This window comes from Pleurodeles waltl, chromosome 6, assembly GCF_031143425.1.
Source record: "Pleurodeles waltl isolate 20211129_DDA chromosome 6, aPleWal1.hap1.20221129, whole genome shotgun sequence".
In the NCBI taxonomy this organism is placed as follows: Eukaryota; Metazoa; Chordata; class Amphibia; order Caudata; family Salamandridae; genus Pleurodeles; species Pleurodeles waltl.
The window spans coordinates 1556360151-1556382096 of NC_090445.1; the positions used below are offsets into that span (position 1 = coordinate 1556360151).

The 21946-nt window shown below is 44.9% G+C and overlaps 1 protein-coding gene across 2 annotated transcripts in view; it reads right to left on the bottom strand.

Annotated features, from left to right (window-relative positions):
- The window catches only part of MTOR (mechanistic target of rapamycin kinase), a 1113749-nt gene that overhangs the window by 642080 nt on the left and 449723 nt on the right, over positions 1 to 21946 (bottom strand). For both annotated transcript variants that reach the window (XM_069241238.1, XM_069241237.1), the window contains 3 exons: positions 17177 to 17319; positions 15757 to 15919; positions 15192 to 15337 (listed from right to left, as the gene is read on the bottom strand). In XM_069241238.1, the coding sequence (XP_069097339.1) occupies positions 15192 to 15337; positions 15757 to 15919; positions 17177 to 17319 (452 nt within the window). The remainder of the gene's footprint in view (positions 1 to 15191; positions 15338 to 15756; positions 15920 to 17176; positions 17320 to 21946) is intronic.

Below are 21946 nucleotides of genomic sequence, written 5' to 3' on the forward strand. Positions count from 1 at the left end.
GTTTTGATCTGTTCACCATCAACATTGCGTGCAGCAGCAACCACAGCCTCCCAGACACTGTTCAGAGAGGTGTACTGTTTTCCCTCCTTGTAAATCTCACATTTGATGATGGACCACAGGTTCTCAATGGGGTTCAGATCAGGTGAACAAGGAGGCCATGTCATTAGATTTCCTTCTTTTATACCCTTTCTTGCCAGCCACGCTGTAGAGTACTTGGACGCGTGTGATGGAGCATTGTCCTGCATGAAAATCATGTTTTTCTTGAAGGATGCAGACTTCTTCCTGTACCACTGCTTGAAGAAGGTGTCTTCCAGGAACTGGCAGTAGGACTGGGAGTTGAGCTTGACTCCATCCTCAACCCGAAAAGGCCCCACAAGCTCATCTTTGATGATACCAGCCCAAACCAGTACTCCACCTCCACCTTGCTGGCGTCTGAGTCGGACTGGAGCTCTCTGCCCTTTACCAATCCAGCCACGGGTCCATCCATCTGGCCCATCAAGACTCACTCTCATTTCATCAGTCCATAAAACCTTAGAAAAATCAGTCTTGAGATATTTCTTGGCCCAGTCTTGACGTTTCAGCTTGTGTGTCTTGTTCAGTGGTGGTCATCTTTCAGCCTTTCTTACCTTGGCCATGTCTCTGAGTATTGCACACCTTGTGCTTTTGGGCACTCCAGTGATGTTGCAGCTCTGAAATATGGCCAAACTGGTGGCAAGTGGCATCGTGGCAGCTGCACGCTTGACTTTTCTCAGTTCATGGGCAGTTATTTTGCGCCTTGGTTTTTCCACACGCTTCTTCCGACCCTGTTGACTATTTTGAATGAAACGCTTGATTGTTCGATGATCACGCTTCAGAAGCTTTGCAATTTTAAGAGTGCTGCATCCCTCTGCAAGATATCTCACTATTTTTGACTTTTCTGAGCCTGTCAAGTCCTTCTTTTGACCCATTTTGCCAAAGGAAAGGAAGTTGCCTAATAATTATGCACACCTGATATAGGGTGTTGATGTCATTAGACCACACCCCTTCTCATTACAGAGATGCACATCACCTAATATGCTTAATTGGTAGTAGGCTTTCGAGCCTATACAGCTTGGAGTAAGACAACATGCATAAAGAGGATGCTGTGGTCAAAATACTCATTTGCCTAATAATTCTGCACTCCCTGTATATTAATCAGTGCAATGTCCCTGCCCTCCAATCTCCCTCGTACAGTCACGTATCTGCCTCCTGCTTCTATGCTGCTATCTAGCAGCTGAAACGGGACCCCTGCTCTTATCCATATTAAGGTTCCTTTGGCATAAGCAGAGTGTGTAGTATAGTATACTTGGCCCCTCCACCGTTTCTGTATGGCTCTGCCCTCTGCTTGTGTTAGGTGCGCTTCCTGTAGCATTGCCACTTGGATTCCCCTCCTCTGCAAATACAAAAATACTTTGTACCTTTTAGTCATTGTGTGCATGCACTGGATGTTCCATGAGATACATTTATATGAATTTAGTGTAGCCATTTGACCATCCAGCATATGCGCGTTTCAACCCCCATCTTGCCCACCCAGATACCTATATCCCGTTCCCCCCTAGACTGTGCTCTTAAGTTCGCAGTTAAAAAACCATAAGACTCGTTGTTCCCTGTGCAACTTACCCAACAGTAAACTTCTCACCTCCCCTTCCCCAGAACAAAAGAGTGAACATTCCTAATCCAAACCAAGAACAATTATCTCAACTTGTCTATCGAAGCTGGGAGTGGTCTTCTACTTCGTGTAGAGGAATCTGCTGTATCGCCTGCTTCCCCCTTCCTATCTTTGCTTTGATACTGGTGTTAGTGCGCTCAGCCCTTCCCATCCAGGTTCTTCCGCTCACCCCCTTCAAGGAAGAAGGAGGCAGCTCTCATACAGGGTCCAGTAGGCATATGATGCTGATATGGACCCCCATATCAAGTTAGGGGGGAAAGAATTAGAGGATACAATCCGAGGTTCCAGGCGTCACCTCAGGACCCATCTCTTCCCAAGAGCGTGCTATGTCTGATTCTCAATCCGATCCTGAATGTTCAATTTCCTTGCTCGGTGTTGGAGAAAGGCAGGCGTCCTGTCCACGTAGGGAAGCCACGGCTTCCATTACCTTCTGGTGTTCTCTCTGCACTTCTCTATAGGAGGGGGCCGACAGTCTCTGAGGTCAGTCTATGCCGGGATCCCCTGTTATGTCGCTGCTGGTGATTACGTGGGGGATGGGTCCCATTTGTGGAAGTTGAGCGTCTATCCACTGCATAGCTCCTCTGGGTGAGGTAAAAAAATGCGTTCCTGCCTTGGCCATCACCCTCAATCTTGCCGGGGGCATCATTCCATATTGGATCCCCATTTGTCGAAGTTTTGTTTAGCTTCTCTGAAGGTGGCCCTTTGTTTCTGCAATTCACGTGAAAAGTCTGGGTAATGTGAACAGTAATACTGTCTACCTTGCAGTCTCTGTTTTTCCTCGCTTGACCCAGCAGATAGTCTCGGTCCCTACAGTGCAGCAAGCGTGCTATAACCGGCTATGGCGGTGCTCCCGGAGGTGGAGGCCGCGCCGAAACTCCATGCGCCCTCTCAAGTGCAAAAAAGGGCGAAAGTCCATCTCCCGCCACTTCCTCTTAACCCAGCACTCCAGAAACTCCACCATATTATTCTTTTCAATACACTCAGGTAATCCAATCACGCAAATATTGTTTCTTCTCAATCGGTTTTCTGCATCCTCAGCTCGCAGTTCTAGATCATAGATTTGTTTCTCCATCGTGCGAATAGTCTTGGTTGCTTTGCTAACAAACGGGAGGATCTCCTCAATTTGCTTCTCCGCCGTAGCCACTTTTTCCCCACAGGCGACGATGATCATCCCTGAGAATGATTAAGTCTATTGCCAAGGCATCAATTTTTCCCTCTAGCACTTCACTGGAAGCAGTAATAGCTTGCAAAATGTCTTGTAGGGTCGGGGCTCCCGTCTTCTCCATAGGGTGGGTTTGGTTAGCTGCTTGTGAGCCGGGCAAGGCACTTACTTTGCTTTCGTCCTGTGCCTCCGAATCTTTCTTGCGCCCTGCTTTAACCATTCCTGGGCCTCTTCTGGCCTGTGTTGCTCTGTTTTATAAAGCCTTCTTGCTTTGCCCACTCTCCAAAACAGGGGGTTCCTCCCCCTTCATAAATGCTCCAGGTCGCCTCAGTCTGTGGTCCCCTCTGTGGTCTAGGCTGTACTATCTTGTCTCTAATCCTTGGTAGGCAGTGCGTCCAGGGTTCCCATCTCCGGTCTTTATTATTTACACTGGTTACCACCTATCAATTCGCAATGGCTCTCTCCTGTGGGAGACCTCTCGGTTCTCACTCACATTCATGCCTTTGTCTGTGCCAGGCAGCCCTCAGTTAACACTGCTTACATCTCCCTGTGCTCTGGAGCATGCAAAACCCTACTGCCACTGGTAGAACACTGGCCCGTCCTGCTGCTCATCCAACCGCTGCAGGCGGCGATATGTTCACTCCTCGCACACTCTCCCTCCATTAGGTGAGGAGGAGGGCCAAAGGCGTAGCTGTGCTCGTCCTCTCTGCAGCCTTGGGGTTCCCTCCACTATCAACCGCTCAAACCGCTGCAACCCGCCTCTCTCCTGCCCCGGAGGCGGTAAGCTGTTAGTTGGGGCAAAGAGTGGGGGTCCTCATCACCTCCACATTCCCAGCAATGCTGCTGCCGTGGTTCACCCTGGATCCGGGTGCAGGGCCCTTCCTGGGTCCACACCTGCCGCACTGATCGCTATTAGTGCCTCTCAGCGCTCTGTCCGTCCTTCCCAGGGCTATTACAATCTTGTCGTGATGGAGTGTTCTCATCCAGGACGGCCGCCCTCGGTCCGATAACCCCGGCTGCCATCTTTTGTGCTGCGCGGCTTCTCCTGCGCCAGTGAGCCCTGGCCAAATTCTTGACTCTACGTTGTCCTCTCGGGTCTCGCCTGTCTCAGGGCCCTCTCCCGTATTCGTGGCTGTACTTTGGGGGGGTTGGGTCCATTCTGGATCTCATGATTTTATGAGGTGGAGGGGGGGGGGGGGGGGGGATACTGGCGGGAGCCTTACTGAGAGACTACAATCGGCCACACTCCCCGAAAAAGTTTATTAGTAGACCACAATCTCGAGCCAGTACCCAAATTCGTGCCAAATTTCTTGACTACGCGACTTGTAATAGGGATAAAGTAGTTGAGCATGGTGCCGACTAAGCAAATCTGGGTGTGACAGTTCCTTTCATGTGGATTAAGGGAGATCTCCAAAAAAAGAGAGCGTGAAGGCTGCTTGTCGAATCTTGCATATTGTGTAAGAGATCAGTGAGAGCGTGGGTAGCGTGGCGGGATTGCAAGTGAACTCAGAATGCCTTGTCTTATTTAAGCATAGTGCATTCCGCAGAGAATGGAGATGTGAATGCCTGGAGGATTTCCGTCCCAACCGTGAGTGTATTGCCTGAAACTTGGGAGTTTATCTCTCATTCATGAGTACATGGATGGCGCTAGTTTAGGAGATAGCAATAACTTTTGTCCATCCACGGCAATTATTTTGCTACCAGGTGCATATGCTGTTGGAGCGATCAATACCATGTCCCATCTTAAACAGCTGTGACACATGTTGAACCTCCCACCCCTTGCCCAAACCGCATTTTTTATTTCACTGCATGGGATCATTTTGACCGTTTGAATTAACACCACCTGTAGCATAGCTACGATCTAAATGCTTAGCATGGTGGCTTCATCATCCTGAGTTCTGACAAACTGATGTGGAGAACATGCTCGAAGGGAATCACTGATCACAGACTATGAGGTTCAGAAGGTGTGACCCACATCCTGTAAGCATGTGTGCCCCTCTCATCCTGTCACTAGTCCAGGAAACAGTCTGACTTGTTCCACCATTGTAATTTGTGCTGAACCCTGGGCTCCACAGTACACCTTCCAAGTCAGTTGTAACCATTATTTGGCTGGACACTCCTGCAGGGAGAGCAGTTATGCTGTTAATGGAGGACTAAAATGATACTGTTAGGAAACTGAACATCTAATAAAATGGAAGCAATCTCTGAAATGCCACTAATAGTTCCTTCATCGGGTAGGGCTTGGCCATATCTGAGTGGAGTGTGGCTCCATGAAATGTTTAAATCTATTGACACAAATGGGACATTTTGACAAGAAGGTTGGAGTCCACTTGGTGAAGAAGGAAAACTATTTGCTGAGAATTGGTGAGGCACTGAGAGTGAGTCATCCCCTTTACCTGCCAGTCATCTGGCTGGATCTGGCTGAAATGCAAATGAGCTGCCACTACTACTATACATGTGGTTAAAAAAACAAAACTAAGGGCTATGATGACCCTGATAGGACTTTGAAATGGTTGTGCATTCCAAGTACTCCATATTTAGGGTACCAGCAGTGAGCAGATGCAGTGGAATGTGGAAGTAGGTGGCCTTGAGATCTAGTGTTGTGATTCAGTCTCCGCTCTACAGCAGAGGAATGACTTTCTGCTGTGTGGTCATTTTGCAATTAGTGGATGTGATATAGCTACCTGACAATCAAGGATGGAAAATATAATCGCACCCCAATTAGGAGAAGGCACTGAGAATAGACTCATAGTCTTTGCTATTTAAAAAGGTACTGTATATCTATTGCTCCTTTTGAGAGCAACACTTTCACCTATTCGGCCAAGAGTGGGAGGTGTAACTTGTTCAACACATGATGCCATGGAGAGTGGCTGAGTGGAATGATATGGAACTTCAAGCAATATTTATGTTCTTATGTATGTAGTAATTTGTTTGGTGCTAGCCCAGCCAAAAGACACTGTACATAGTTTCAATATCTATTGGCAATGGTTGAGACGACCCACTAGTCTGAGGGCAAGATCTCCCATTATGGATGCTAGAACCTCACTGTTTCCCCCCTTTGTCAGGTGTTGTATGGTTGGGTGGATGTGAAAGAAGTTAATGTTTAGTGGTATAGCCACCCATTCCTTGGGCACCTGTGGACTTACAGCTGCCATTACTGTAGAAGGTTCCTCTGGAATACTTTGTTTGTACTGCTGTTTACTATCAGTCTGGAAGGTGACGGTGGCTAGTATAGTTGCTATGGACTGTCTGTGGTATCTTTTTCTGTGGGATATGTCTGTGTGTGTGGTTGTAAGGAAATGCCTCCTTGGCATGGTTGCCCCCTGACTTTTTGCCTTTGCTGATGCTATGTTTACAATTGAAAGTGTGCTGAGGCCTGCTAACCAGGCCCCAGCACCAGTGTTCTTTCCCTAACCTGTACTTTTGTATCCACAATTGGCAGACCCTGGCATCCAGATAAGTCCCTTGTACCTGGTACTTCTAGTACCAAGGGCCCTGATGCCAAGGAAGGTCTCTAAGGGCTGCAGCATGTCTTATGCCACCCTGGAGACCTCTCACTCAGCACAGACACTCTGCTTGCCAGCTTGTGTGTGCTAGTGAGGACAAAACGAGTAAGTCGACATGGCACTCCCCTCAGGGTGCCATGCCAGCCTCTCACTGCCTATGCAGTATAGGTAAGACACCCCTCTAGCAGGCCTTACAGCCCTAAGGCAGGGTGCACTATACCATAGGTGAGGGTACCAGTGCATGAGCATGGTACCCCTACAGTGTCTAAACAAAACCTTAGACATTGTAAGTGCAGGGTAGCCATAAGAGTATATGGTCTGGGAGTCTGTCAAACACGAACTCCACAGCACCATAATGGCTACACTGAAAACTGGGAAGTTTGGTATCAAACTTCTCAGCACAATAAATGCACACTGATGCCAGTGTACATTTTATTGCAAAATACACCCCAGAGGGCACCTTAGAGGTGCCCCCTGAAACTTAACCGACTGTCTGTGTAGGCTGACTAGTTCCAGCAGCCTGCCACACTAGAGACATGTTGCTGGCCCCATGGGGAGAGTGCCTTTGTCACTCTGAGGCCAGTAACAAAGCCTGCACTGGGTGGAGATGCTAACACCTCCCCCAGGCAGGAGCTGTGACACCTGGCGGTGAGCCTCAAAGGCTCACCCCTTTGTCACAGCCCAGCAGGGCACTCCAGCTTAGTGGAGTTGCCCGCCCCCTCCGGCCACGGCCCCCACTTTTGGCGGCAAGGCTGGAGGGAACAAAGAAAGCAACAAGGAGGAGTCACTGGCCAGTCAGGACAGCCCCTAAGGTGTCCTGAGCTGAGGTGACTCTAACTTTTAGAAATCCTCCATCTTGCAGATGGAGGATTCCCCCAATAGGGTTAGGATTGTGACCCCCTCCCCTTGGGAGGAGGCACAAAGAGGGTGTACCCACCCTCAGGGCTAGTAGCCATTGGCTACTAACCCCCCAGACCTAAACACGCCCTTAAATTTAGTATTTAAGGGCTACCCTGAACCCTAGAAAATTAGATTCCTGCAACAACAAGAAGAAGGACTGCACAGCTGAAAACCCCTGCAGAGGAAGACCAGAAGACAACAACTGCCTTGGCTCCAGAAACTCACCGGCCTGTCTCCTGCCTTCCAAAGAACTCTGCTCCAGCGACGCCTTCCAAAGGGACCAGCGACCTCTGAATCCTCTGAGGACTGCCCGGCTTCGACAACGACAAGAAACTCCCGAGGACAGCGGACCTGCTCCAAAAAGACTGCAACTTTGTTTCAAGAAGCAGCTTTAAAGAACCCTGCAACTCCCCGCAAGAAGCGTGAGACTTGCAACACTGCACCCGGCGACCCCGACTCGGCTGGTGGAGAACCAACACCTCAGGGAGGACCCCCGGACTACTCTACGACTGTGAGTACCAAAACCTGTCCCCCCTGAGCCCCCACAGCGCCGCCTGCAGAGGGAATCCCGAGGCTTCCCCTGACCGCGACACTCTGAAACCTAAGTCCCGACGCCTGGAAAAGACCCTGCACCCGCAGCCCCCAGGACCTGAAGGACCGGACTTTCACTGCAGAAGTGACCCCCAGGAGTCCCTCTCCCTTGCCCAAGTGGAGGTTTCCCCGAGGAAGCCCCCCCTTGCCTGCCTGCAGCGCTGAAGAGATCCCTTGATCTCTCATAGACTAACATTGAAAACCCGACGCTTGTTTCTACACTGCACCCGGCCGCCCCCGCGCTGCTGAGGGTGAAATTTCTGTGTGGGCTTGTGTCCCCCCCGGTGCCCTACAAAACCCCCCTGGTCTGCCCTCCGAAGACGCGGGTACTTACCTGCTGGCAGACTGGAACCGGGGCACCCCCTTCTCCATTGAAGCCTATGTGTTTTGGGCACCACTTTGAACTCTGCACCTGACCGGCCCTGAGCTGCTGGTGTGGTAACTTTGGGGTTGCTCTGAACCCCCAACGGTGGGCTACCTTGGACCAAGAACTGAACCCTGTAAGTGTCTTACTTACCTGGTAAAACTAACAAAAACTTACCTCCCCTAGGAACTGTGAAAATTGCACTAAGTGTCCACTTTTAAAACAGCTATTTGTCAATAACTTGAAAAGTATACATGCAATTTTTATGATTTAAAGTTCCTAAAGTACTTACCTGCAATACCTTTCGAATGAGATATTACATGTAGAATTTGAACCTGTGGTTCTTAAAATAAACTAAGAAAAGATATTTTTTCTATACAAAAACCTATTGGCTGGATTTGTCTCTGAGTGTGTGTACCTCATTTATTGTCTATGTGTATGTACAACAAATGCTTAACACTACTCCTTGGATAAGCCTACTGCTCGACCACACTACCACAAAATAGAGCATTAGTATTATCTCTTTTTACCACTATTTTACCTCTAAGGGGAACCCTTGGACTCTGTGCATGCTATTCCTTACTTTGAAATAGCACATACAGAGCCAACTTCCTACAGTGGTGAAAAGTGGAACTTTGCTGTTGGAGGGCATTTTTGGTCTTTGAAGTGTTGGTGACTTTTGAGATGTGCTTAGGCATCTCACTGACTGGAAAGCAGACTCAGTGTTCCTGATCAAAAAGTAGGTAGATTCAATGCGGTTGGAAATCTGCAGCCAAGCAGAACAATGGATAGGGGTGCCAGTGTTGGCTTGTCAGTAGGCTGTATCTGCTGCATCCGAGGGATACCCTGCATTAACAATACATTTCAACTTTTACATGATCTCCCTTTTCTGATGGGGATCCGCAGATATTGCAGCAGTTAAGAAAAGACTGCAAATTCTGGAAGGATAAGATAAGTTGCATATTTAGATTTATTTTAACTGGACTTTAACGGGCCTTAACTGGAATAAGCAGATATCAAGCATACATTAAGTGAGGCACCTGCTTCTATGCTACATGATGAGTGGAAGCTGATGAAGACTTTGTACCACGATGGAGACTCGAGAGTTACTATCATTGTTGAATAAAATAGCAGGGACATTTCAGATCAGTGTATGCCTCATCAGCACCTTTTAAACAATGATCTCTCCAATCCTGCCTTAGGTACGAAGGACTTAACAACTGAAACCCTGTCAAATATATCTTGAAAGCAACATCATCTCACCAAGTTTCCACAAAAAGTGTCAAACAGAATCACTTGGAAATTATCTTACAAGTTCTTTGCTCTAATAAAGAAATAGTCACAAAATGAAATATCAGTGCAAGTCTTTAAACTCCATTTAGAGCAAATGACAAAAGCTTCAAAATTAAATCGGACATCAGATCTCACAGGTGACTTACCAATTTCCTCTGCGAAAGCAGATAAAGACAAGACATTTAAAGTCCACACTCTCGCATTTTCGATCAACGCCAACATTTTGTAAACAGTACCTCATGAAGTATCCCTGGCCCAATAAATAATAAGAAAACTCAGGCTCAATCCAATTCATGTAACAGTCATACAACAAAACCATTGTGCAGATTCAACATAGTACTAATAATAACTTGGGCCTATCAGAGATCTATCCTCTTCCCCTCATTAATCAGTCAAGTAACATTCACTGAAGCTTAATAAGCGTAATAACTCTGAAAGCTTTTTCTTGTACAACTCTGATGTTTAACATAGATGATCTGCTTATAAATAATCCCACACTAACTACTGACTAAACAAGCGATTCAACTAATACAAATGCCAAGATATTCAACTCAATTAATTCTTCACTGATGAAAGCCAATGAGGCGCAAAATTAGCAAAAACCTCAATAGCAGCTGAGAATACACCAAGTATGCACAAACTCACTGGCACGTCATACCCTCAAAAAAAGCAGCAATACAAGTGTCATCAAGTGATCAGGACAAGCTTCTAGCACTGACCAACCAATAAAAATGATTCAAGACTTTACCACAGAGGAAAATCAAATTATCAATAATGTAACCCCATCGCCTAAACCCATAAGCATAAGGAAAAACAATACATTAAAGAAACAATGTCTAAAGAAAAATATCTTTAAATGTGCCTGGGAAAATCACCACAAGGGCTAAAAAGGTCTGCCCAGTTTTTGTAATTAAACAAAGTGAGAGCAAAGCACTATCCAACAATCTAGATCATTGAAATCAGACAAAACAGACTCCCTTAATTAAACTCAGCCTGCTGATCGTTCCCTGGGAAGGGAACCCTACAATAGCACCAGCCCAGTCAGTTAGACACAAACGTGATATGACGGCCGAGATAAGTAACCAACATACCTGTAAAACTGAGGGCCCAGTAGGACATACTGGAGCTGGGAGCATAAATGCAGAATATTTAACAGAAACTGCAGCAGAAACAACTAATGCCACAGATAACACTTCTTTAACTAGGACTCCATATATTGTGACAGGTACCCAAGAATCACTGACATTAATGTAACAACTAGACATAACATATTACAATTAGACAACCCAAGAACAGCTATGCACAGGCAATTGTTGTTCATTCATCGTAGATCAGTGGTTGCGATAAACACCCGGTGAGCTGAATGGTAATTGGTCTGATGTTATTTTAGTGCCGCCGTCCCTGCGCTGTCATTCACAGCTGTCTGCTGTGAGGGTGCATGGGTGTTTCCTGAACCAGCCAATCCCAATGCCTTTAATGCGAAAAGAAGACTTGGGTAGGCGCTCAAGACCTGTGGACCCTCTAAGAATATGTCACAGACCCCTAGGTGTCCGTGGACCACAGGCTGGGAACCGTTGGTTTACCCTGTCATTGCAGAGTATGGTATGGCCTGTCACTGTATAGTATGGTATGGGTCTGTCATTGTATAGTATAGTATGGTAAGAATGGCACATCCTGGTGTGGCCCATCATCGTATAGCATCTTATGCCTTTGTATAGTATGGTATGGTATGGTATGGTATGGTATGGTATGGTATGGTATGGTATGGCCTGTCATTGTATGGTATGGCATGCCATTGTATTGTATGATATGGTAAGAGAGAGGGGGGGCAAAAGCCACAGGGATGGAGGGTAGGTGGTAGGGAGACAAAGACACACGGACAGAGGGTGACAAGGAGGGAGTGGATAAAGGCAACATGGACAGACAGAGCGAAAGAGGGCAACACAAAAGAATATAATGTTTGAAATACAGATAGAACAGCAAAAGTCAGAAACATGTAAGTGACAAGTGCACTCTGAAATAAACTTTCTCAACTATGGTAGACCGGGTTTAAAGCAGTAACAAAGACAGAAGATATGGAGAGAGGGCAAAAGCTACAGGGATGGAGGGTAGGAAGGAGGGGGTTAAAAGGCAACACAGAAGGACATGCCTGTCTTTCAACAAAAACAAAAAGAAATATAGAAAAATATAATGAACATGCACATTCTGAAAATAAACTTTCTCTGCCAGGGGGAAGCGTTCTTGAAGGGGGATGGAGTACTTCCTCCAAAAGAAAACAAAATTGAGCAGTGAAAGTGCAAGCAGTGGAAGGACACCCAGAGGGAACAAAAGAAGTATTCTGGCCAGGCGTCATGAAAGGGAAAAACGTGCAAAGAGGATCTAAAACCAGCACACACTAATTAAAAAAAAAAAAACGAAAATAAGCGTAACAAATAAACCAAGCTATGGTAGGCAATAGGGAGGCTTTTAGTCCCCTTTAAGTTAACAAAATGTCTCGCAAGCTACAGCGCATGCGCTGTCTCAAGCAAGACCTAAAAATGGGATCTTATCCACCTTCAAGCAACCTGGAGCAGAGGTTCAATACATCTTAATGTCTACCAGGAGTTTTCAGCACCAGCAACAACAAATAGCAATTAAGACAGACCATCAGATATATGTCTCAACAGCCATAAAATGTAACACAATGTAGCTGAGCCTCTCATGCTATTTCTTGCTAGCCGTAATACTAAATAACCTCCAAATTCACAACACATCTTATGGCATTTCTGCTAATTATTGTTTTCCAAGATATCCATAACGGTGATCAGCAAAACAGGAGTTAAATACCCAAAGAGTTACAGAATTTAATCTTCTCCCACCTATGACACACAGTGTTATCTATCAGGGTTTCAATTTGATACTATTAGGTGAAAGTCAGAACATTTCTCAAAAGACTCTAATCCATACAAAGGGGCCATCTCCAGTACTAGTGGTCCCACCAATAAAACAAGATCCACTAGGAAAAGTAAAAGATGATTGTTTCAATACCTTCTCGCTCATCTCTCTTAACAGTGTGAGAAATTCAGCTCTGCAGGAAACATCACTCATCACTTGCATTGACAATGAGCTATCCTAGGTTACACATATGTTTCACACTTCTTTTTTTCAAATAAATGCTCTGGTTTCTCAGTTATAGAAAGCTCTGACAGTGATCATCATCCTTCAATAATTACTCCTAACCTGTTCATAACGCAGTCTAAAAGGCTAAAGCCCATAGGGAATAATGAGGGGTTATGTCAATCAGATGAAGTGCATCGAATATTAAAAAATAAAAAAACATTTAACCTTAGTCCTAAACCTCACAGCCCCACTTCATTCACTACCACTATGGCCAGAAGTAATCAGCACATTACAAGGAGAAATGGTAGACCAAATAATGGATGTTCGGGCCAACACAAACTCAGAATAAAGGCTGGTTCAAGCTGACATTAAACATCTAATATCAGAGCTAAGGAAATCCCAAAGCATACATATTAAAATGCACAAAAACTCTAATGTCATACAGTTGATATTTCAATAAAAAGCCGAGTACAGAAAGAAGCTGTGGCAGGAAAAAACAAATATTTTGAAAATCAATAGTTAGTTGTTTTTGTAATCTCTAAACTAAAAGACCAGAGCAAGTTATGGAATTATATCAACAGACTAGAAAATTGCCATCACCTCAGGAAAGAAAATGGAGCAAGCATTGATGAATGGGAAAAACACATTTTGCAAATCTATTATAACAGTAAGTGCACTCTGGAGGAAGTTACTGATCTCACCTCAGATCTCAAACAGTCCTCTCAAAAAGTCGCAGCCACCCATAGTAGAAAGAGAGAAAAAATGTGGCTACATAATCTTTACAAAAAGCATAAAACCTGTGCTAAAACGGTGCAATTCAGGAGGGTGACCTAATGGAACACCCAGTTCTCTGTTCAAGGCCCATATAGATTATAATACAACATTACATAATGAAGGTATTTATCAGACGCGATTCAAGGTCTTGCAGTAGGTGCCATCTGGAAAAACAAACCAACAAGACTCGCTCTCAAAATAACAATTGCACTCTTTCCTATAAAATAATTATCTGATTATCCTGATCTAATCAACCATTCACAAATCCAAGATGTAGGGTATGTGATTACAAATTCAAATATATACTTCATTTTTTGCGATGTTGTCCTGGGGTCAGGCTTGTGAGGCAAATCTTCATTAGACTGATTTTCCTTGCAAACAAAATCATATGACATAAAGATGCATAAAAACATTGCCTCAACACAAGGAGCATTCCGAAGCTTTGCTGTGGAGTTTTTCCAAGCAGTTTTTTTTTTAAACTCACAATGATCCTAATTACTTGGTCTTTTTTTACTAAGTTCTAGCACAAATTTGTCATTAATACAAACGTTAAAGTTTGCTTTTGCTAATGCTGAATTTTGAAGCTTGTCAATTTAAAGATTTTCAAGTTTACTAACTAATACTGTTTTTCATTGCCGTGGTCAATAGACATTTTTTTATTTCTTCAGATTCTTGTAATGATTTTAGTGAATACAAAGATGACTTACCCCTCCATTATCCCAGCTAATGCCTATAATAACATGTTAGGAGGGCATACAAATTGACAAAACACCACCTCATAGTCGCTCCTATTCCTCCACATACTAGGAAGGTAATTTTTTTTTTTAATCCGTTGTCAGGATTTGTTGAAATACTCTTGGAGCAGAAACTGGTCTGGGGTCGAAGGCTGCTTTTAAACTTTGACGCACCAAATATCAAGACTGCATAGTCTGGCATCAACCTCATGGTTCTTCCATCCACTATCAGACACTCTCCCTGCCCGTTTATCTGATTCCTGCTTTCTCATTTTGCTACAGTTCTTCAGTCTTTCTCTTCCCACTTTCTCCTTTGTCTTTTTTCCCTCTCCTGTTCGAGGTGAATGTCTGATGAGAAAAAAATAAGTGCTGTTCCCCAAAAATGAATGCTGGTGGGCCACACCAGTAACCACCGGCTCAAATTAAGCACTGGGATTAAGACACCTGAGTCACATCAAAACCAACAACACTTTAAGAAAAAGCATGTGATCTACAGCAGCACTTAATGCAAACCAATATGCAACCACGGCCTTAAACCAAAACAAAACATTAAACTAGACCAAAATAAATGTATTAAATTTCATACATTTATTATTAATATTTTGTGTGTCGTTTGTCCAAGGGTAAATTATTGGTTTGGCATCTCCATTAACCACCCATAAATAATCACCCTTAGTTGCCTTAAAGGTGTCTACCAAAGTAAAGTCTTGATCTAAGTTACCTTTGTAACTATGTGCATCATCTTTGGTAGAAACATGTTTCCAGTTGGCAATGAACAACATAAACAGAGAAAACTTTCAAACTATCCCAAAAACAGCACATTAAATCATGGTAGGATATATTTTTTAAGCACTTCAAGAGCAACCTGCTTTTGTTGCCCATCAAAAAATGAACACATATCAGTAAAGTTAGTGCTTCACACTACCCATGGGCTAGTACGCATCGTATGATGCTGCAGGCTACATCAACAATGTACTCCCATTGTTCGTGTTGTAGCTGTAAAGCACACCAAGTGATAAGAGACCTCATTAAGAACAGACCACACTCACAAAATACCTTTGTGTCAGTGAGATGCACCTACCTGATAAGTGCCTCAAGGATAGGGGGACTAGGTCCCTTCTGAAACTCCAGCTCCTTGTAATGCAGGGCCTTAGCATAGGCTCGACACTTGGCTGCTCTCTCTCCCAAAAGCACTATGCCATTGTCATCTCTCAGTGGAAGCGGGCCCTACAGGGAAATGTATTAAGGGCATCAGCATCACAGAAGATCTACTGCACACCTCCATCCACTTTCTACTTCTTGGCAGGAATCCTCAAGCCCCAGAACTTTCTCTTCCCCGAGCCCCATCAAAACTAACCCTCCCTGCCCCTAGTTTGACACAGTTTCTGCCCTTCCACATTTGTCCTCCTTTGTCCAGATGCACCCACTTGTGCACCACCCACCCTACACAAGCTCCATTACCACACGTCTGTCTCACCCTTAACCTTAAACTCTCCTCCTTTCTCTTTTCAGTGTCTATTGCCCTTGTTCTTTAGTCTTGCTTCTTCTTCAGCTTCTCAGTCACACCACTTCTCTTTTTTCTTTTTTTTCTTAGGCCTTTCCTTTAACACATTCTCCACTACAACACAACACTCGCTTCAGCTCACCTTGTCACTGTGCTCCATGAATTCAGCCAGGTTTAACAGTGTCTGTGTGACCTCAGCGATATCCTGCGAGGTCAGGGCAAGCTCGATGCTGCGGATCAGCTCGTCCTGCTGATCCTCATTAAGTTCTGACCAGCAGGAGAGGAAGGCAGCATTGAAGAGGTCTCTGCAATTAAGAGATATATGTTCAAGAACCACTGGAGGCTGACGGAACTGGGGAGTATAACAGGAGTCAAATGAAGGGGTGAGAGGAGGCAACTGAAGAGGTCTTTGCATACAGAAGTCGAAGAGTACTGGTAGCCCAGGAGCAGAGGGAAGATGGGTATGTATTCATAAAGGAGAAGAGAAAGCAGCATTTAAAAAACTATGCTAATGAGAGCTCCAAGAGAACAACAACAAAAAAGCCTATGCCTAGGAGAGCTCCACGAATGTGCCAATCAAACATTCTGTGCCTGGGAGAGCTCTATGAGTCCATGCAGCCTCAAAAGGAGAAGGAAGCAGCAGACAGGCTGTGTAGATTTACAGCTGGGTAAGGGAAAAACACACTGACTCATATTGTAGGGAGCAAATTATCTAAAGTACAGCCACGTAGCTGTGGGAAACATGCATTGCAATACACCTGTGGCGAGTAGTCTTACAGATCGATGTGGGGGCAAATATTCACCCACAGCTAGGAGTACGCATCCAGGTATAAAGGTGAGGGCATCACAGTCCCATAGCTGTGACAGAACGTTTAAGCAACTGCGGGAGAAGAGAGACACGCACATACACTCCCCCGCCAACTCCATGGTACTTTTCTCACAGTTAATGAGGGAGACATTCACTGGCAGCTTTGGAGGAAATCAGTGACACAGTTGTAGAAGGACAATCCCACACAGCTATCTTTCCTAACATTGTTGGATGTAACACCAAAAACACAGCTAAATAAATATTTGACATATAAACTTCCCTCGTGCTATTGAGGATCCTACTCAAAGAGAAAGCAGCCTCCAGTCTATGAAGGAAAATTCAAAACAAGCGATGAGGGCACTCAAAGTCAATTGTGCTGCAAGGCCATAATAAAGGCAAAACAGCACTGTACAAATTCATGCTAACAACATATTTTGACACAGTGCTATGTGGGGATACATGTATTCACAGTTATGTGGGGGACATATACAAAAAGCTGTTGGAGTCAAGCCTCTCTCTCTCTCTCTCACGAACATGCACACGCTCATGTCTTGGGCAAACAACAACAAAGGTGGCAAGTGTATGGCAGGGGGTGTACAAACACACAGCTATGGAATTCTAACCATGCTATAGGGATGTGGCCGCCAAGGGGGGAGAGAATTCAAATATGGAGTCCCATATACCGCAAAACATGCAAGCAAAGACTGAGGTGTCTGATGGAGGGCAGCTTTATAAAGCTCAGGGATTTTATTACCTTGCTAGTGGTGTGTGAGCCTGTGCCAAAGACCAGCAGGAACGCAGTGCAGGAGAGGAAGAATCCTTCAGCAGCTCCACACTCAGACGTCGGAGCCACTCCAGCCAGTCATCTTTGGAAACCCTTCTAGCAGCACCCCAGGCCTAATAAAGAATACAGGTGACAGAACACATTGTCAGAGCATGAGTGACATCTCTACTGATGCGCTAACACACACATATGCAAAATATAGGCAAGGTATGAGAACAGGTGGCACCTCTAGCTTAGTCCATTTTCTGCGGTGGTGCATGGACCTAAGGGTAGTAATGGGCGTGGGTGAAAGCATTCCATATGGATGGATGTTCTGCTCTATAAAACTGAGAGCCCTTGCCTGATCTGCTAAACACCGAGGAAGCATCTTCCTGCTGATGCCCACCAACCACCTAAGTCTAACATGAGGACCTGGAGAGAGCAGATTAGAACCAACACTCTTGGCGCTGCTGTGGTGCAGAGGACATCTGTAAGGGAAATGTGGAGGAGGAACAAATTAGAGCAAGAGTGGCTGATCCCTCACAAGTGGCTTAGTATCAGTCGCCAAGCTCAGAGTAGCATGGAATTTTCTGGAGCACTATGAAGGTTCCTTTCATCATGGGGATCCTTCTATACACAGGTGGAGCATCTGACTGTGCTACTAAAAAGTCCCATAAAGAAGGCAAAGGCTTTCCAAGCACAATAGAGAGACCGCCTCCCCGTCCCCCAAGGCCCTGGTATTCAAACAGAATCAGGACAGCTAATGCGAGGAGCCATAACCAGAGGAATGGAACAAAAATATCCTCACCAGAAGGGATGCTAGATGACATGAAAGGGAGAGTGGTGAAAAACTAAAAGGTTGTAGTAGTTAGGATCTTCATGCCCCTGAAGCAGAGAAAAACTAAAAGAATGTTGACACTGACCAGAGAAAACATTTTGAAGAGCATGCATTGACCGCATTGAATTACAAGTGAATATTGAGTACCTTGAGAATGAAGTGAGAGCCTCAGTCTCTGAATCTCAGTTGTACCCCAATACAATAATTTGAAGGCCTGAAAGAACAAGTTACATACCTTTACTAAGACTCTTTCAAGTAAAGACTCTTTATAGGTCAAATTCCTCACCTTTTGAATACTCCCCAGGGGTCACATTGGATCTAGAAAATTTTCAGCAGTACCTCGTCACACCGTCATGTAGTGCTATGCATCTCTGCACTGATGCTGTTCCGCTGCTGGAATGTTAGATGGAACCTTTATTGGTGCCACCCCTGCACGACAACCTCAATTGCTTTCAAGGCTGGCTAAGTCCTGATATGCAGAGCCCCAAGAGCAAATCAGTTGTGGCCAGTGTGCAGATTCCTATACTTGGGATGTTACTAATAGAGTCCAATCACAGAACGGGATGACAGTAGAGTCGGTGAGGAATCTGTGGCTAGACAGAGTATCTACAAGAAGACCAAGTTACTTACCTTTGGTATCGCTCTTTTTGGTAGAGACTATCTAGAAGTGGAGCTCAGAAAGTATACTGAGCCACAGAAATAAGGAAAATTATACATGGGCCTACATAAAACACCCGACTAAGGCAGATAGGAGTCAACAAGTTGTCCCCTTCTCACTTCAGCACTGAAATACAAATAATGTGTAGTGCACAATGTGGCGGATGGGGCCCATGGGAAGAGAAGTGGAAGAGTTAAGACAGGGGATAACCACAGGAGTACTTAAGAAAGGAAACACACTCCCCTTGCAAATTAAAGTGACTTGCTCCCATAAATACGCTTACCACTCCCCGCCACAATCTGACAAGATACACCAGAGCAGTATTGGGAGCGCTAATAAAACTAAGGCGGGAAAAGATAAAGTGAAACACTACCCAGCAGTGACTGATCATAGGTGGATGCATACAGGAATAAAGTGAAAGCAATAAGACCCCTAATTGTGGAGCTTGCGACACGACAGACTTAACTGCAAATGTCTCCACAACTTACGGTGGGAGCAGGGACTACCCCTAAACCACGACACACCATAGAGGAAGGCATCACCAGAATGGTGCTGAGGAATGCCAAAGAAGAGGAATTGCGAGCAGAAGACATGGCACTTCTGTCTACGCTAGACATTAAATACTTGCTATTGGACGGGAACAAAGCTATTATTGAAAAAATAGACATGAGTGGCCATTACAGTAGTGCTACTATACCAAGACATGGAAAAAATGAGAGAGCGGGTGAAATATCTGGGCACCACGGCAGATGGCGCAGAGGAAATACTGAGGACCCACATTAACCAACTGGTGGAACAGGAGAGACATTTAAATCTACAGGACACCAAACGTACTGATTTAGAAGAGAGATCATGCAGAAATGACATGCGCATACTGGCAATACCAGAGGGAATGGAGGCGGTACCAGTGGAGCAGTTTTGTTTGAGAAATGGCTGCCCAAAGGTCTAATGGGTATAAGTACAAAAGTGAACAGGACAGTGTAAAGAGCTCACAGACCGCCAGGTGGAAGACACAAACCCAGAGCACCACCTAGAATGATAATAGCTCGAATGGCCAGATACAAAGATAAGATGAGCATACTGGCAGCAGCACACCAGCAAGGAGAAACTGAATTTCATAGGTTACATATTTCCTTCTATCCAGACTACAGGGCAGAAACACAAAAAAGAGACGCAGGACATTTGTAGAAGTTAAACAGAAACTGAGGGACAAAGGTTGAGCTTATGCTCTACTACCACTGGCACGGCTGAGAGAGGATCATCAAGGGAAACAATTTTTTTTTGGATCAAACGTAAGAAGCCATGCAATTTTTGGAGGACCACTAAAAACCAACACAAGTATCTGGTTATATGTGTACATGCTCTAGGATGAATAATGGACAACAAAGCTCTGCATAACATGACTGGTGGTGGTAGTGGAAGGGAGAAGTTCACAAAAGCAGTATAATGATAGCCGAAGGGGGCACATCACAGATGACTGAAAATGATGCTATTCAGGTCTGTCGGGGGTGGTGACAATCCTATCCTGGAATGTTAAAGGGATTCATAATCTCATGAAACATTAAAGGATATTGCCATTTGTTCCCAGGCATCGAGCTAAGATAGTTATGCGCCAGGAAACACAACTGCTACCACAAGAACATGAGAAATTGCGTGCTAAGTGGGGAGGTAGACTGTGGTATTCTAGTTTTAACTCCTAAGCACGAGAAGTACTGCTGTGGGTGAATGCTAGCATTCCTACACAAGTAGAAATTTAATTAAAGTCTGCAGATGGCCACTACATTGGAGTAGTGGGAGAAATTGGTGAGACAGCCATGATATTATTAAATAGATATGTTCCTAACCTGTGGACTTGCTGACACCACATGCTCACTGCAATATAATTTGGATGGGGAAGTATAACTGTGTACTGAATAGCATATTGGACAGGTCCAAACAGACTGCTAGACCACTGGGAAGGGCTTCAAAGGCATTCATGGCAGGTATGGACACTTTGAATCTAACACGAACTGAAGAGAGTCACACACAGAAATACTAGGGGATATTCGTTTTACTCACACCTCCATGGTTCACTTTCTAGAACTGATTACTTACTGGTACATCAACAACAAGTGGGGGAATTTGGTGATATCAAATACTTAGACCACACATTACCGGCCCACGCCCCACTGACGACAGAGCTAAAGGGGTGCGCATACAGGGCACCAATCCCAAAATGGAGGTTTCAGTCCTATTCACTGGAGATCAGGCGTACTAGGACGAAATCAGAGAGGCGTTTCGAGAATTTTTTACCCATCATATGGGATTGCTGCTGTGGTAGTATGGGAAGCATTCAAGGTGATCATTAGGGGTAAATGTATAGCTACCACACATGGAGTTTGTAAACCTTTGACAAACAGTCACGTAACTGGAGAGCCAAATAGGTGATTTAGATAGGCAAGCACTTTACACAGATGTAGTATGGGAGGACAGTAACAGATTACAAAGAGAGAACTGGAGGAAGCACTGGATACCCTTGGGAAACACAATTAAAAAAAATACATGGAAATTCAACATGAACAAGGGGACACACCAGGCAGAATGCTTGCATGGTTAGTTAACAGAGAAAGAGGAAGGAATGCAATAACGGCTATAAAGGATGCAAATGATATGACCATCACAGCACAGGAAGACATATTGTGATGTTTCATGGAGTTTTACTCTGAGCTATACACCCAACAGGACCAAAGAAATGTAGCCGGCATAACTGACCTTTTACAGAAAGTGCAACTGCCTCAGGTAGAGGACGCAGCAAGAGAAGCGCAAAATGTCCAGGTAGAGGAATCTGATATTAGACAGACCATAAAACAAACGAACACAGGGAGGGCACTGGAAAATGAAGGAATCTCAGTAAAGTTCTTTCAGGAATATGTGGAATTGGTATGTGCACCATTATTAGCGATGTACAGGGAATGGTTTGAAACTGGGGTATTACCAGGCTCACTAAAAGAAGCTTGTATAGTAGTCCTTCCCAAAGCAGACAGTGACCCAACAGAATGAGAGTCATTTCGCCCTCTCCCACTGATTAATGTTGACACAAAGATTCTGGGGAAGATACTTGCTCATAGATTGTCTAAAGCAGTGGGGAAAGTTATACACCTGGCTCAGCCTGGATTTGTGAGGGGGCGCACAACCACTACCAACATCCAGAAGGCACCACTAATAATAAATCAGATAGAAAAAGGGAAAGAGGCCTGTGCATTGGCGAGTTTAGATGCCCATAAAG